The 18,056-nt window shown below is 35.0% G+C and overlaps 1 protein-coding gene across 6 annotated transcripts in view; it reads left to right on the forward strand.

The window, feature by feature from the left end:
- Positions 1–11,059, forward strand: part of YTHDF3 (YTH N6-methyladenosine RNA binding protein F3) — a 36,972-nt gene extending 25,913 nt beyond the window's left edge. For all 6 annotated transcript variants that reach the window (XM_058699682.1, XM_058699685.1, XM_058699684.1 and 3 more), the window contains one exon: positions 10,929–11,059. Coding sequence is in view for 1 of the 6 variants with exons in the window: in XM_058699685.1 (XP_058555668.1) it covers positions 10,929–10,952 (24 nt within the window). In the remaining 5 variants the exon portion in view is untranslated. The remainder of the gene's footprint in view (positions 1–10,928) is intronic.
- The last annotated feature ends 6,997 nt before the right edge of the window (positions 11,060–18,056 follow it).

Genomic DNA, 18,056 nt, shown 5'->3' on the forward strand with positions numbered 1-18,056 from the left:
TAAATTGCTGTACTTTTTTATTTAGGAACTCTGTACTCAGTTATTCAAGTTGCATAATAAATGCTGCTGATTGTTTTTCCCATTTGTAGAAATGGACAATTTAATTATAGTTAGAACAAAATGTTATGAGATGGAATAGAAGGAGAGAAAGAATTGAGGAAGGGTAAATAAATGCACTGTTTTTCTCATCTGAAGGTAACAGATGATTGTTTAAAGATGATATATCAAGCAATTGTGCCTCAAGCATATTATTTAAAGTCATAAAGACAATCACTAAAACTAAAAATAGTGTGGCTTCTAGTGTAAGGCGGGGGGAAGAGAAGGAGAATATAACACGTCCACTGTAATACATTACCTGTCATATACAATGGGAATTGATAGTGTTCGTATTGAAAGAACAAGAAATTTATGTGTTAGTATGCTACTTAAAGTTATAGTGGCGACCCATTAGGAGGAACTTAGAAGGGGCTAGAGGTGGGTACAGGAGCTTACTTTTTACTTGAACTTGCTATTTGTATATATTACTTCTAATGATAAAGCTAGTTTAATTGCAAAATAAGAGAAAGAAAACAAAGAACTAATAGTGTTCTGAGTATATTTGTACAGATAAATATGAGTAATCTGCACAGCAGTAGAATCTACTTTTGACTATTTAGATAATCTTTTTATTGAAATATTACTTCTGCTGTACTTGAATGTGAGTCATTTAGATCCTACTAGATATTCTTTGATTATAAATCCTTATCAGGAAACCTAATCCCAAGTGAAATTTTTAGTTTTATTTCCCTGTAGAAATTAGAGTTTTCAATTGCCTGTAACTTTGAGGTGACTTCCTAAATAAGGCATTTATTTACCTGTTCTCTCAGAAACAGATGAAGACCTGCAGTTTATGCCAAAACAAGCAAGACATAATGATAATAAAATCCCTATTAAGTTGTTTTAATTTCTAGAATCTTCTATGCATTTTGCTCATGTATACCATTGTATATTGTTAGTTATTTTGAAAGAGCAAATTTTAGTACCTCCAATAATATTTTTCATAATGGGAATACTTTTGATTCTGAGATGAGATGATAGTCTGTCTCAAAGTAACCACATTTTTTGTTAATATATAAGAACTCACTTCAACAGTAACACTACCTGTGACAACAGTGAACATTTCTCTGACAGTTCTATACATCTTTTTCTCAAGTAGAACATTTAGTTTAATGCTTTCCCATTAATCAAATTATAGTTCTTTAAGATCAAGAATTAGTCGAAGTCTGTTCTCATCTACCTTTCGGTAAACTTTTTTATGGATGGACTTCTTTTATACTGAGTGAGTTGATTATGATTAGCAGAAACAAAATTTTGCTTTTGCTTTCATCTTTACTATAAAATTTGAAGAATAATATTTCTTTGGAAAATAGTTTTTGGCACAAGATGTGTCACAGTGGATACCATACGCTTTTTTTTTTAATTTTTAATTAGGCTCCATGCCCAACGTGGGGCTTGAATTCACGACCCTGAGATTAAGATTCATGTGTCTACTGACAGAGCCAGCCAGTCACCCCAATACTATAAACTTTTTATATTACGTATTTAAGTAATTCTCTGATAAAACATTGAGTGGTATTTTTGTATAGTCAAGATGATACAGTTTTAAGTGTAGTAATACTGTGTTTTGCACTTGGTAAATAGTCTTTGTAAGCCAGAGTTGGGGAAACGACGTGCTCTGATTAACATTTTAGGGTACTGATTTGTTTTTATTTTTTTCTCAGATTAAGGTTCTTGCGCCATAGGAGAGTTAATAGTGGCTGTATTTTGTTCCGGTGCTGGTTAAGAATTTTAGAAGTTTAGTAAATGAACTATCTATAGTTCACCGGGTTCATGCTAGATCTTTGGGAGATACTTCTTTCATACCTATTACAGTATGAACAGTCATCATTAAATTTGATGGGTATTTCACTTACTTTTCTTCAGCAGCAAATACATTATTACTTCATGAACATATGTGTTTAGGTGATACAAATTATCTTGTTTAAGTTTCAGGAAGTAACTTAAATTGTTGAATTATCTTTCCAGTTTACTTAATGATTTATTTTAAAAATTGTATGTGCAATTTCTTAATTTAGAAATTGACTTGCTATATTGCACTCTAATTTCTGAGTGAAACTCACTTCACTACCTCTTGACAGAAAACTTTGAACTTATAGAAAGGCATTTCAACTCTTAGGCATTACATATTCAATACTGATGTGTTCTGTTTTGCATTTGAAATAACAAAAGGGAATGGAGGAAAGATAATAGGATATATAATAAAATAACTAAGGTAACAGAAAGCTACTAGTTAACAATTCCACTTTTGAATTAAAAGTCTGGAATGTACTAATTTTATTTTTTTCATTTTATTGTAAACAGACCAAACTCTGATTCCAAAATAGAATTGTGTGTGGATTCCTTTTATTTGGCTTTAAGACCTTCTGTTCCTGGGTCCCCAGATCAGCCATTTTGTGTGAGGAATCTACTAGCACACATCTACATCTTGTATTCTGGTCAACCTATATCACCATATATTTAGTTCCTGTATGGTTTTTTCTTAACTGGGATCCCTTACTCATTCCAGCAGATATATACCAAGGGTTACTAGTAAGCCACTAAAGATAAATAGCCCTTTCTTTATGGAATTTAATCTGCTTGGACAAACATAATTAATTTCTCTTCAGTTTTATATTTTTTAGTATTGAGGACCTACATGTCTCTTGAAGAATTTATTTTATGTGTGTGTGTGTGTGTGTGTGTGTGTGTGTATTTAATTTAATTTTGGTATTTTTTTAATGTAATTGGTAATTTCAGTTTTACTTTTCAGTTGTTTGTTGCCGGTTTATAGAAATATTTTGTATCTTCTGACCTTTGTAAATTCATCTATTAGTTCTAGGAGTTCTAATAGAACATCCTGAGGATTTTCTGGCTGACAGTCACAGTGTCTGTAAATAGAGACCATTTTATTTTTTCTTATGCTTCTTTTTTGTGTGTGATTTTAATTTTAATGTAGTGTGGCTTAAATGTGAAATTAAGTGAAAACTCTAAAACCAAAATAAGACTACACATAAACAAAAAAGTTAGTGTAGTGAGTGATGTTATTTTGCTGAAACTAAATCACAGTTCAAACACATGAGTTAGTTCTAAGGCTTCTTAGAATCATATTCTTACTCTCATTTGGACCTAAACTAACGTATGCTATGACTGTTGTCCACCACTTTTCACTATTTGAACTTACTCCTAACTCTTTCATTTTATAGTACACTTTGAGATTACTTGATCTTTGGTTGGTACGGATAAATTGATTATAAATTATTAGACTGCATCTGTTCTTTTTTTTCAAACCTGAAATATTTCTTTAATTTATAAATACAAACTTGGGCACTGGAATCTCTTAAAGCAGTTTTTTATTATAGTGTGGTCATGCAGGGGATCAAGAATGTTAAGTCTCACGTACATGGAAACATTAAAAAAAATCGAAGATTTGGCTTTGTAGAACAGAGCCTCCAAAGCATAATCATTCTCTTTTCCCTTGATGATTTTTTTTTAATTTTGATTTTATTTTACAGTACAGAATTGATCTATTTCCTTTACATTTTTTGTGTTTTGCTTTCTTACTGCAAAATGATCGATCATGTTTTTGGGACAGTGCAGGTCAGAAGCTTATCTCAGTATTAAAATACTTTTATGGATCTGGACAAATGTACAGGCTTTTGAACAGCTGGGGCTTTTATCCATCTGTTATTGCCCTTGTTCTACTCTCTAGTGTGAAATTTTTCAGTTGTGTAAACCAGTCTGAGTAGATTCTAACTCTGGTAAATAATTAATTTTCCTTCTGAAGAATTGAATCTATTACATATTTTAACTACAGTCATTGTACATCTAAAATCTTGTCTTTTTTTGGAACGTGTCCCTCTTTTTTATTTAAGTCTGATAATTCACTGGTTTTAACTTTGGGGCAGAATTTAACCCTCTCGTAAACAATAAAAAGAGAAGCTGGGCAACCATTAAAATCAACAATACTCTGTGGAATATCTATGTATTTCATATTACTGCACCAATATGATACTTAATGTATTTGGGAGTTGTGTTTTTCTAACTTCTCACTCTGATTTTTTAAACATTTATTTGGAAGTAATTTTTAGATTTACAGAAATGTTACAGAGATAATACAGGATGTTTCTCTGTATGTAGTTTCTCCTAATATTGACATGTTACGTAATCATAGTATGTTTATCCAAACATGTTTTTCCAGATTTCCCCACTTTTCCCAGTTTTTCTGTTCAAGATCTGGAAAACCAGTTTTGTATTCAGTTTTTATGTCTCCTTAATCTTCTCTAAGCTATGACAGTTTCTGTGTCTTTCATGGCTTTAACACTTTTGAAGACATTACTGGTCAGGTGTTTTATAAGGTGTCTTTCAATGTTGGTTTGCCTAATGCTTTGCCATGATTAGACTGAGTTTATGGGAAGAGTACTACGTAAGTGATACGTCCTTCTCATCTGATCGTATGTAACTTACTGTGATATTAATTTTGATTGCTTGGTTAAGGTTGTATCTGCTAGGTTTCTCTAATGTAAATGTCCCTTTTCTCCTTTTGCATACGGTGTTCTTAGAAGCAAGTCAGTATGTCTAGCCCCACACTTTATTTTTTTAATTTAAATTTTAGTTAACATACAGTGCAGTATTGGTTTCAGGAGTAGAATTAAAGTGATTCCTCACTTATATACAACACACAGTGCTCATCACAGGTGCCCTCCTTAATGCCCATCGTCCATCTAGCCATCTCCCACCTACCTACCTTCATCAACCCTTAGTTGTTCTTTATAGTTAAGAGTCTCTTGTTTGTTTACTGCTCTTCTCTTTTCCCCCTCCTTCCCATATGTTCATCGGTTTTATTTTTTAAATTCCACATAAGAGTGAAATCATATCTTTGTCTTTCTTTGACTTATTTTGCTTACCATAATACATTCTAGCTCCATGTAGAATGTACATGTACAAAATGTACAAAAATTTTATTTTTTGATGACTAATATCCCATTGTGTGTGTGTGTGTGTGTGTGTGTGTGTGTGTGTGAGAGAGAGACATCTTTATCTGTTCATCAGTTGATGGACATTTGCAGTCCACACTTTAAAGAAGGAAAAGCAAGCTCCACCTCATGCAGGAAAGAGTATTAAAGAATTCGTGAAATTTTTTATTTATTCAGCTCTTGTGTTTGTTCTTTTTTTTACTTCTAGAATATTCCTTTTGTCTTAGATCCCTACAGTTCTCTAATTTTTTTTTTCTTTGTGATTTCCAGCTCTTTTTTTCTGATTTGTAATTTGAGATATTTCTTGGACTTAATACTCTACTTTCTAAATGAGGCTGTGACCATTTTCCTCTTTAATTCATCTACTGAAATATTCAGTTTGAAAATTAGATTTTTAACGTAAACAAAGGTGTTTGTCTTTTTGCATTTGGGTCTCAAGTGCCTGCCTGCTTTTTCTTTTTTTTTCCTTCCAGGTATTCACTGGTTGCTTTTGCAGTTCTGTGTTACTCTACTTGTGTTCCTAGTGCTTTTTCGCATTTACTTTTTGGATGGTGTGGTGTCTTAGATACACATTTACTTTTTCCCTTGTGGCTTTTTTAACCTCAGGTCTGGTTACTGAAATATTGCTTATAGTGATAAACCTACCAGTGATTAAAAGGAAGTAAATCATTTATCTCTAAGGTATAAAGGCAAGCTGTTGGCCTCTCTCAGAAAACTGAAGAAAATTTTGTTTTCAAGCTGTTTCCTAGGTAGAGAAGTCTTAGCTCATCTGTGAAACTCATGGTTTAACAAAAAGACATGGGTTGGCAAGTAAACTTCTTCCTGGAGCTCATCTCCACATGCCAACTTGTGGATCTTGACCTTAGGATCGTATGTTGGTCTCCAGTGTCTACTCACTTCAAGGTGGGGAAGAAGCCCTATACCAGACTCAAAAGCCCTCTAATCTCTGAATCTGCCTGTTTGAGGCCTAGCTCTGTTAATGGAAAAGGAGAGGAGAAGCCGTTCCTCTACAACTTATTTTTTGAATTGTCAATCATTAAAAATAAAAATTCTGTGAGTCACTTTGGGATTGTGTCCTAAAGAGTGTATATGTTTAAGTGCCTTCTTCTGAACTATCACTAAAGACATAGTCCTGTAGGTGTACTGGACCATGGCTTCCTTTGAATGATTTGGGTTTCCTTTCTCCCTCTATCCAGCTATCACTGATAGCTCGGCATCACTTAGCCTCATTTTTCTAGTGGTCTATGGCTGATAGCATGCCCATAGATATCTCATTATATTCAAGTATTTGTTTAATATTAACAGTGTGTCAGGTGCAGTTCTAGATCTTGTTAATGTAAATGTGGTTGTTTTGTTTTGTTGTCTTAAAGCCGAGGTGGTGTTGACCATATTCAGGAAGACCTGAGTTTTGTTGGTGGAATTTTTTCCATGCTAAGGACTTCCAAATTTGTATACCCACCCTGGACCTTTCCTCTTATCTCCAAACTCATGTATCCAGTTGCCTGTTTGACATCTTCTCACAGTTGTCTAATAAGCATCTTAAATTTAGTATAACGCTGTTTGCCTGCCCCAAACCTTCTCTATCTCTGTATAGGGCACCACTGCCCTTCCAGTTGTTGAGGCCAACAATGCTGGACTCATTTGTGAAACTTCTCTTTCTCACTTCACGTCTAATCAGTCTATCAGTAAGTAACTTGTCGGCTCTGCTTTCAAAATGTATCTGGAATCCAAGCTCTTCACTAGCTCTGCATCTTCCAGCCCTGCCTAAGAGCTATTATCGTACTGGATTATTACTGTGCTAGCCTTTCTGGCTTTCCTGTTCTCACCTTTGCTCCCCTACAGTCTATTACCAGCAAAACAGCCCTTAGGAGATCCTCGGGAGACAGTTTTTTCATGCTTCTCCTGATACTGTTAGTATCAAAGTATTGCTAACCTCAAAATATGTCAGGAAATATTCCCCCTTTTTCTAGTCTCTGGAATAGTTGGTGTAAGTTTAGAGTTATCAGTTCTGGGACAGTTAATGAAATGCACATCTAAAACTATGTGAGCTTGGAGGCACCTGACTGGCTCAGTCAGAAGAGCATGTGGCTCTTGATCTTGGGGTTGTGAGTTCAAGCCCCATGTTGGGGTGTAATTACACACACACACTTAACATGTGAGACTGGTGGGGTTTTTTGGGGGTGGGTTTTTTATTGTTGATTAAAGTCCTTTATTACAAGTCTCTTCAGGTTTTCTACTTATTCTTGAGTTTAGTTTGGTAAATTGTATGTACATAAATTGTACTTTTAGGAGGTTGTTTTGTCTTAAGCCTTTTTTTCATATTGGCATTAATGATATTTTTATTTTTTAGTTGTATCAGTCATTTGCTATTAATGTATCTTCTTTTTAAATCAGTCTTTCCAGAGATTTTTTCTCTTGGTAGTTTTTTTTTCTCCCAAACACTAATAGATTTCCCCCTCCAAACACCCAATTTTTATTCTCTGGTTCTCTTTATTCTTGTTTTCTGTTTCATTATTTTCTGCTGCTATCCTATTTTATTCCTTCTACTTTTGGGGGCTTATTACTCATTTCCTAACAGATTGAGTTGGATGATGAGCTCATTACTTTTCAGACTTTCTCTTTTTTTTAAAGTTCTACATGTGTAAATTTCTAAGTGTTTGTTGGGACTTAGACTAAGCATTTTCATTATTGTACTCATGTAAAAATTTTTGAATTTCCACCATGATTTTTTTTGGAGATTTTTTAGAAGTGGTTTTAGAATTTCCAGATGTGGTTAAGGTTTTTTGTTAATCTGTTTTGCTCCTAAAACTGATGTCAGAAAATGTGAAGGTGCATGACATAGACCATGGTATTTATTGAGATTTGCTTTCTGGTCTAGCATGTAGTCCCCTTCTGTGGTTGTTCTTTGTGTACCCTATAATTGGTTTGGTTTTCTGTAGCATGTATATTCACTCTGTATTTTTACTAATATATGTGCTTTACCAGTTACTTAGAGAAATGTGTTGAATTCTCTTGCTATAATGACAAACCTGTCAAATTTTCTTTATAATTCTGACAACTTTTAATATATGTAAAGTTGTTTTTTTAGTTTAATGTTATTGCAGCTTATTTTAAAAATATCTGTTATTTAGTATCGAGTGACCGTTTTGTCTCCCAACAGTGGTTTTTGCCTTCAAATGAGTTTTGTCTGGTACTAATATAGTTGTATCAGTCTTTATTTGGTTTGTGTTGTCATATGTCTTTCCATTACTTTTAACTTTGTGACCTTATGTTTTAGGTTGTTTTCTTGTAAATCATATATAACTGGATTTTTGAAAAATCTGAACTGTTATTAATATTTTCATTGAAGAACAGAGTTTTTGATGCTTGATTATAAATGTATATTTCTGCTGTCTTAGTTTGTACTTTCTAATTAAATCTAGTTCATTCAGGCTCTGCCCTCAACCCTTCTGTCCTGTTGTATTGATGTATGTGTTTTTGGTTTTTTTTTTTCCTCTTTTCCTGGCCACTGAGTTAGAAGTTACGCATTACATACATAGCTATCTTGTAATACGTATGTAATTTGTATATTTTAAATTTGATTCAGCTAAAGTGCATAGTTGATTACAGTTGAAACTGAAATAGTATCTCTGACTTCTATTTTAAATAACACACGATCCTTATTGCTATAGCTGATCATCTCCCTTGAATTAAATTTCCCTTTGTCTAACTTATCCTTAAATAGTGACTTTTTTTTTTTCTGTAGTTTGAAGGTTCTTCATGGAGTTGATAAATTTCTGTAGTTTTTATATCTGGCTAATTAAAGCAGGCTTCAAAATTTTTCACACAAATCTATTTGTTTTCTTTAGTTTAGAACTGAACTTTATGATTAGGCTGTTTTTTATTTATTTTATTTTTTTAATGTTTTATTTATTTTTGAGAGAGAGAGAGAAAAAGCAAGCGAGCAAGCAGGTGAGGGGCAGAGAGAAAGGGAGACACAGAATCCGAAGCAGGCTCCAGGCTCTGAGCTGTCAGCACAGAGCCCAGTGTGGGGCTCGAACTCAGGAACTGTGAGATCATGACCTGAGCCGAAGTTGGACACTTAACCGACTGAGCCACCCAGGCGCCCCAATTAGGATGTTTTTTAAAAAGCTTTAGGGATTGTATACAATCAGACGACACTTCCTGGTACCATATTCTCTTTTTTGTCCCTTTTTTTTTCTTCATATTGTTAGATTTAGCTAGCTCTGTGCTTTCGTTTTGTTTTATTTAATTACTTTATTTATTTTTAACATTTTTATTATTTTTGAGAGACAGAAACAGAGTAAGAGCAGGGGAGGGGCAGAGAGAGAGGCAGTTTGCAAGCTCTGAGCTGTCAGCACAGAGCCTGAGCAGAGCTCGAACCCATGACTCGTGAGATCATGACCTGAGCCAAAGTTGGACGCTTAACTGACTGAGCCACCCAGGCACCCCAAGTTTTATTTACTTTTAGAATATCCCAGTGGAAATGTGTGTATGAAATGATTTTATTTGTAGTTACCATACAGGAGGGCATTTATTTTATTAGCTTTCTGTATGAAATACTGTTATTTAAGTTCTAGAAATATATTAAAGTCAAAAAGAAAGGAATTTAGTAACAGATAACTTACAGAGTTCTCTTTGGAATTTAAAATACAGTTTTCTGATGGTGTCACAGGATTGGAAACTAATTGACCATTTGCCAAGAATATTCATATTTATTATAGAGCATGTATTACTCATGGAAAATAAAATGGGAGTAGTGAAAACAAAAAAGTTTTATAATGTGTTTAAACACAGGTCTTTTTCAAAGTGTGTTCTCTGGACCAGCAGTGTCTGGATCACCTGTGAACCTGTTAGAACTACAAACTCGTAGGTTCAGCTTCACACACTAGGGGCCCAGTAGTCTGTTTCCAGAAGTTTTACAGATTATTCTAATGCTAAAATTTGAGAACTGAGTTACAAGGTGGTGCAAACTACATGATGCGTACATTTAACAGGCATGCACAATGCCAGTCATTCTTTATTTCACAGACAGAAGTACCGCAGATATATATTGGGATAGTAAACAAAATGAAAATATAACGCAGTTTAACTTTGGTTCAAGGGATTTCCAACTTCTTAACGGAATTAATAATGATGATTAATAAATATTAAGATTTCTAGGGGCGCCTGGGTGACTCAGTCGGTTAAGCATCTGACTTCGGCTTAGGTCGTGATCTCACAGTCCATGAGTTCGAGCCCCGTGTCAGGTTCTGTGCTGACAGCTCCGAGCCTGGAGCCTGCTTCAGGTTCTGTGTCTCCCTCCCTCTCTCTGACCCTCCCCCGTTCATGCTCTGTCTTTCTGTGTCTCAAAAATAAATAAACGTTAAAAAAAAAAAAAAAAAGATTTCTTGATATGAAAAAGTACAATATGATGAATATGAGAATATGATAATAGAGGAAGTTTGTGAATCAAGGTATTTTTTAATTAACACTAAATTCTTAATTTAATCCAATTTTAGTGCATTTTAATGCATCTCTTTTCCTCATAACCCTACCTAGCCAATAGTTCAAATTGCCACAGAGGCCTTTTAGGCCTTAATACCTCACCATTAAAAACTCAATGAAAAGGCTAGAAAGATGTTCATATTCTCACCTTAAAATCTCACGGGAAAATAGGGCGTGGAGAAGGTCCTGCTGTCTTGATATGGGTCTTTTGTTTGAAGTTCTTTGTTTTAAAATGTTTTGTGGTAATCCTCCCTCAATAGTATGCATAGCTAGTAAATCTTTTTTAATTACTCAAATTAGTATTTGCATAACTTTTTATTATAGTACAAATAATTTCAGTCTTTAAATAATGGTAGTATTTTATTAAAATTCTCTGTGCTTTTCTTTCAGGAGAGAAATAGAAACAAACAATAACCGTATGAAGATGTCCTGTTAGAATTACAACACTAATGATGTAGACTCTGGAAATGCCTAATAAGTCAAAGAAGACGTTATTAAAGCTTTGTTTCTGCTTAAGGTGACATCTTTGAACTCTAACACAGAATTGACTCTTCTTGTAATGGTTTTCATCAGCGCATCTGCCCTTACACTCTCACCAAACACACTTGAGAACTGTAACTTCGTCAAGCACTTTCTGTCCTGAAGCTTTTACCAGTATCTGCTGTCTTTTGTAATTATGCATCCTAGCTAAGGCACAGAAGACTGAATGAATGCAAGGATTCATTAACTCTTTGAATTTGTTAAATACTAACAGTTAACCATTAGAAGTGGTCCGATGATGCTTCAACTTTTTCTTTGTTGTAGTTTTTAAATTGTCAATTTTTAGCTATTTGACAGATTAAAAGCAAAATAATCATGCCATATTTAGTCCTGGAGTTCAAGTCTAAATGTTTATGTGAAAAATTATTGTAGTAAACTTTTAATATGGCAAAGCAACCTTAAGCTCTATTTTAGCCAAATGAATCATAATCTGAAATTATATTAGAACATTTCCCTTGTCTTCAAACCGTTTGGTGTAACAGAATATTGATATGCAGCTTGGTGGACTTCACCAGTTAATGCACATTCTTCTCCCCTCCTTCCCCCAATAATATGTATACTGAAAAATGTGCATTTGTCTGAGGAATTATTTTGTTTGCTACCACTTAATGAATCTCAAAATTTTGAGTAAATGTACCTCAGTCTAATCAGACTTTTTATGACCTTTATAACTACATTTAAAACCCTTAATTCCTATTTCTGGGTGTTTGCGAGCCTGATTGCGATCATGAAGTAAAAATTTATTATTCTAGGTATTCACTAGCTAAATAAACAATAGTTCTTGTTTAGCAAGCATATACTGTTCCTCAACTCTTTTCTCCAGCTTTTGCAGTGTCCTGGCATCCTTAAAATACTTTGAAAATATGGCCTTGATCCATGGATTAAATCAGTATCTAAGTGAATGTGTTGATGTTTTATTGATCAGATCTATATAAATGGGAATACAGCATATATCTGGGTATTCTTATAGTTATCTTTTTAACATCTTATTTTTTTCATTAATTACATATCAACATTAATTTTGTAACTTGAAACAAATTGATTTTGTATAACTAAACGCGTCAAGCATCTGTCTTAACTGATTTGATGGCATAAGGTTATGAAGATAATGTACTGCCCCTTATATTACTGTTCCAAAAGGAGGAGACTATGTAGAAAGATACATTAAGGGTGAAAATAGCAATATAGTAGATTTGAATACCTTGATGTTTTGCATTACTCCATTTATGTTTACATCATGTTTAGAAATGTGTTCATTTACAGTGGTCTTTGGTCACTTCAGTTCAAAAATCTAGTGACAGATATTTCTTTGAGGCTTTCATTTATATAATTTTTTTGTACAATGTTTTCTTAAAGGTACAAATACTGTATTCAAGTGAAAAAAATACAGTATTTGTAGATAATCGTAGCTACTTCACAGTTCTTTCGTAGTCCCAGTGTAGTTATATCAGTGTTTACTGAAGGGAACATCAAAATATTAGTGGTATGTTACAGAATAAAAGACTTTCTTAAAGGAAAATTGCACCTATTTCACCTTTTTAAGAGTAAGCCATGAAATCTCGTAACACGTCTCTTAACTATTTATACTGAAAATTGGCATTTGGGTATAGTCACCACAGCAATGTTCTGTATCCCTAAGATTATATAGATAGGACGTGTCAAAGCTGACTGTTGTCACTCTGGAGGTCCTATTAGACAAAACTGTAAAGGGGTGACCTTGTAGAAAGGGTCTGAGTCCTCTCTCTGAGGTTCTCTTTTTCTTGGTGCTTTATTAGCAACTCTGAATATTTTTATAAAACTAGTTACATTATAAGTGGATTCAAACTTGTTTAATTTACATTAGGTTTCTATGTAAGAAGTGTCACTCACTCAGCGAGCAGGCTGATTGCAGTAGCAGACGCAGCTGTCACATGTAATCGAGGAGTCTATTCAAGGTGAGGAGTACATCCCAGTGCCTTTAACCTGGATTTCTAATACGAAGTGAAATGGGTGCAGCATTCCTTTGGAAAAACGACGACAACAACAACAACAACAACAACACTTTTGTCTTTTCAAAATTGGTAATTGTTTTCTTCAGAGCACCTACCTTCTCTTCCTCCTTGGTCTGTCAGTGTATGGCAAAAAGGTTTTTCTCTGAACGACATGATCACAGATTGTCTCAATAGCACAACTAACTATTTCTTAACTGTAGGGACCAAAAGGGAGAGAACCTGGGCTCTGCAGCAGGAGACACATCATCAAATGTTTGAATAATCACAAATTAAGACATTATTGGCCCAGTCAGTTTCTTGCTTCCGATTTTTCCAAAATCTGGTTTGAATGTTTCTTATTAAAGTTATCTTACGTGGGTATTTTATTTTGAAAGGTATTATAGTTTGTATATTTAACAGTAAGGGGGAAAATGTAACCAAAATTAGTATTCTTTCTCTATACATATTGGTACTTGAAGATTCCTTTCAGAAGAAACCCCAGCCTTTTCCTAATTTCAATACTTAATTCCTCATTTTAACTCGAGTGATCTTTCTAATTCAAAAGCTGTGTTCTTTTTGAATACCATGCATGGGGGTTAAGCTGATGTTAAAACAGTTTGCAATAAAAAAGAATCAGCTTAAGTCATTTAATCATTTCAAGTGCATTCTGCATCCTATAAAAATAAGTTTGAGAAATTAAGAGAATTGTGTTTTCATTAAGTTTTGCATATCTTTTGTTATGCCATGTAAATTCCCTTCTTTTTCGTATGATTAAAGAAAGGTTATGATAAAATGATTAGTTCATTTACATTCACTTGTAGCAATTACATGAGAATTTGAATTTTGTCGTGTTTGGGTTTGTTCATTCCTGTGAATGATGGTACAGTTAGGTGAGATTTTCTGTTATGGTACCCAAACTCACCATTTGGTCCTCTTTAATCTTTGAGGGTTTCAATAAAAATTGTTCACTCATATCTGTGTTTTTTCCATTTTATCTTCAAAAATATATATTGCTTGCCAGAAAACAACATTTTTGTCCGTCCTATTGTGGGTTTCCTGATTGACACGTCTCTCGAGTACAAATAGATTGTATCACTCGTTTTAGTTGGCCATTTAAATTAAGTGGGGGAATTAGAGAGAGGGTAACAGTTTATCCTAATCTTGATCTGCTCCAGTGAGCTTATTGAATTACATGCTCTTAGTACTAAACTTAGAGCAAAAGAGAAAGAGGCCTACTTGTTTTCAGGTAATGGGAGTAAGTAGTGGTACCAGCTGTCTAATAACCCTAATCCCCCATCCTTGCTTCCAAGGAATGCTTTTCTAACAGTCTGCGTGTTATCCTTGGGGATGGATAGAGCTTGTGTAGATACGATCTGTGATGAATGTGGATGGTGCATTGATTATTGGCCGGGCTCTTTATCTAAGGTACTTGTCCTGATGGGGGAAACCAAAGAGTTTAGTTTTGTGCTGTTAAAACTTTCCAGATGCACTGTTGGCCTGTGAAGAGGGCACAATTTTACGGAATCCCCAGGTGTCCCGCACTGTGGCATCATTTGGAACCTCCTTTTTACCAGTCATTTCCTAAAGGGAGCGTTGGCATTTCATCAGCATATTTCTATTCGAGGCTACTCGTTTGTTGTTGGGACCCTAATTCTTACCAGCCTGGCTTTATCTTGCTTAGTGATACTAGATTTTGTAAGTCTAGTTTAGAAACTAAAATATCCTGTTTGGTTTTTTTTTAAGTTTATTTATTTTGAGACAGAGAGCGTGAGCAGTGAAGGGTAGAGCGAGAGGGAGAGCGGGAGAATGCCAAGCAGGCTCCACACTGTCAGCGCAAATCCCGATGTGGGGCTTGCACTCACAAACTGTGAGGTCATGACCTGAGCAGAAACCAAGACTCAGACTCTTACCCAGCTGAGCCACCCAGGCACCCTGGAACCAAAATATTCTTGCAGTCAGAAGTTAACTGGCCAACTCAAAGTCACTAGCTTTCTAATTACAGTACTTGGTGATAGCATAGTCTTGAGGTGTATTCTTTTCTCATTCCTCTTGGTGCAGTAGTGAGAAGTAGAACTAATATCACCTACGTGTGGTAGTGGCAGTTTAAATACAGTTTATGTATACTGCACTAAGTTCAGAATCTGTCTACTCTATAATTTGAGTTACCGTTTGGGACTAAATATAAACTATTTTTGTAAAACAATATGCAAGGAAGATGTACGTGTGGAGTTCATAACACTGATGAGTTCCCCGTCCCTTCCTGCCACCCCACTTGCCTATCCAAATACTCCTCCCCACCCCCTTACATAGAACACACGTAGGGATGTAGATAGTTGAGTGTCATTTTAAAACATTGGATATATCTGACACCTCTGTAATCAGAATGGAATTAATCCTATAAGGGAATGTCTTAGAATTGGAAGTTGAAAGAAAGACCAGACCTCAAGTTATTTCTAACTGGTAGATTGACCCTGAGCGAATCATTTCCTTCTTTTAGTGCACTTACCAGGAGATTGGTATAGAATACGTCTAAGGTTCTTGGCAGTTCTGAAGTTTTGTGATTTATGATGCAAATAGCTTTGTAGACTATGACCTATTCTAGCAATGGTGAATGTTTGGTCTTTAGAAACTAAGTTTGGAAACCAATATAATTAAAAAAAAAATAATTTTATTTACAGAATATAAATAATGAACGCCTCAATTAGATTTTATACATTGTGTGTATGACTACTACTTTCCTTCAATGATTTTTGAAGTTCTTTGGTACAAAATCCTCATCTTTCCCATAGTATTGATAAAAAGAGACAAGAGACTATGTGTTCCAAAGAAATCCAAGTCTTTTTTTTTTTTTCCTCTTCATTATCCTGTCATTGTATATTATCCTTATGGGTGTTTTTTAAATAAAAATATGCTTTATATTTTTAAAGTAGTTTTACAGAAAAATTGGGAAGAAAGTAGAGTTCCCATACACCCTGCAGCCAGCTTTCCCTATTAACATCTTACGTTAGTGTGGTACATTTGTTACAATTCATAGACCAGCATTGATACATTATCATCATACATTTTTTCAAATTTTTAAAGTTTTATCAAATGTCCATTGTTTAGTCCAGGATGCCATCAAGGATAGCGCGTTACTTTTAGTTGCTATGTCTGCTTAGCTTCTTCTTGGCTGTGGTAGTTTCTCAGACTTGTTTTTGATGATCTTGACACTATTGAGTACAGGTCAGATTTTGTAGAGTGCCCCTCTGGAATTTATTTTGTGATCTTAGGATTAGGTCGAGGTTATGGGTTTTGGGGAGGAAAACCCCATAGGGAAATTGCCCTTTCCATCACATATCAAAGAGGCATAGCCCCAACATAGGCTTGTTGATGTTGACCTTGGTCACCTGGCCAAGGTAGTGTTGGGTTTATCCATTGCAAAGGCACTCTTTTTCCTCCTTTCTGTACTCCTTGGAAAGAATCACAGTCCACCTTTGAGTGGGTAGTTGTGCTCCCTCTTCTCCATGTATTTTTGGAGAGAAACATGAGAATGTGTTTATTACTGTTTAGCCTCATCCCAGCAGGCTGTGTCAATACGTTTTCTTTTTTGCTTGTATCTTTTTAGAACTCTTTTTTCCCACTTTCCCCTTCCGCCTTTTTCAACAGAACAGTTGCATAATGGAGGAATCTAATGGAGACTCCTACCTGCTCTAAGTTCTAAATGTGTATGTAAGATGATTTTTAACAAGGGGATTGAAGATGTATTAATAAAGGAGATTTAGATGATGGCAAGATATCTTGGTCTTACATGTATAGAATGGATGGTCATTCATCCATTCAGTAAGAATGGATGGTCATTCAGATTTGGCTGGGCTGAAAGCCCTGAGTTGGGAGCTAAACGGTTACGGTTACAGTGGTTCTTTCCTTTAAAAAGGAAGGGTGATTTAAATAGCTTGGCATCTGTTTTTTGATGGAATTCTTTTGAGATACTTTGTTGTTTTTTTTTAAGAAAACGTTTATTTATTTCTGGGAAAGAGCACAAGCGGGGGAGGAGCAGAGAAAGAGGGAGACACAGAGTCCGAAGCAGGTGCCAGGCTCTGAGCTGTCAGCACAGAACCCAGCATGGGACTCAAACCCATGAACTGTGAGATCATGACTTGAGCCAAAGTCGGTTGCTTAACCAACTGAGCCACCCAGGTGCCCTTGAGATACTTCTGAGGCTGCTGCATCATATTCTGGCGAAGAGCATGGACTTTGGAGACCTACAGACCTGTCCTTGAATCCTGGGTCCACTAAATTAGATCCAAGCCTAGATTTTCCTCATCAATTAAAAAATTAAAAATAAAGAAAATATAGATCCTATTTCAGGAGGATTAAATGAAGTAACATTCAAAAAATGTTTAGCACAATCCCTGGGCCTGTGGCGAGGCTTCAAATGTTACCAGTTCTATGCTCTTTTATTTGTTGGGGAGAATTTAGAATTTACTGATTGTCATTGAAGATTTCTCAGGGGTAATCTTCACTACTTACAAGCAGCTTAAAGGTGGTAGAAAGCTGATTAGTTTTCAATTCATACTGTTCTATCATTGAGATCCTGAGAGCAGTCACTTCCTGAATAAAAGCTTAAATTATCATTTATACTCCTTAAGTCAACTCTTGGTTTCCAGTTTTCAGTGACTTGTCAGTTACGCTTTTTCTAAATAAGTAAGATGTAACAACATAGAGTTAGTTTATCTGGCTAGTGCTCAGCCGTGGGCAGAGCCAAAGGCAGATGAGGCCAAAAGGAAAGCAAATATGAGAACAATAGCATGAGAACAGCTATAAACAATAGAAGAAAAATGAAGCCAAAGATGAAAATTATATCCTAAGAAGAAATTTTTTGCTTTGTTACAAATGGTCCTTGATATTGATACCATTTAAGTATATTAGTATCAAGCGCCACGCTACTAAATTTAGCAGTGAGTTTGATGTCCTTTCTTGAAGGGAACATAATCCGTGGATTGTGAGTACAGTGCCTCCCGAGGGGTCT

This window comes from Neofelis nebulosa, chromosome 14 (genome assembly GCF_028018385.1).
Source record: "Neofelis nebulosa isolate mNeoNeb1 chromosome 14, mNeoNeb1.pri, whole genome shotgun sequence".
Classification (NCBI taxonomy): Eukaryota; Metazoa; Chordata; class Mammalia; order Carnivora; family Felidae; genus Neofelis; species Neofelis nebulosa.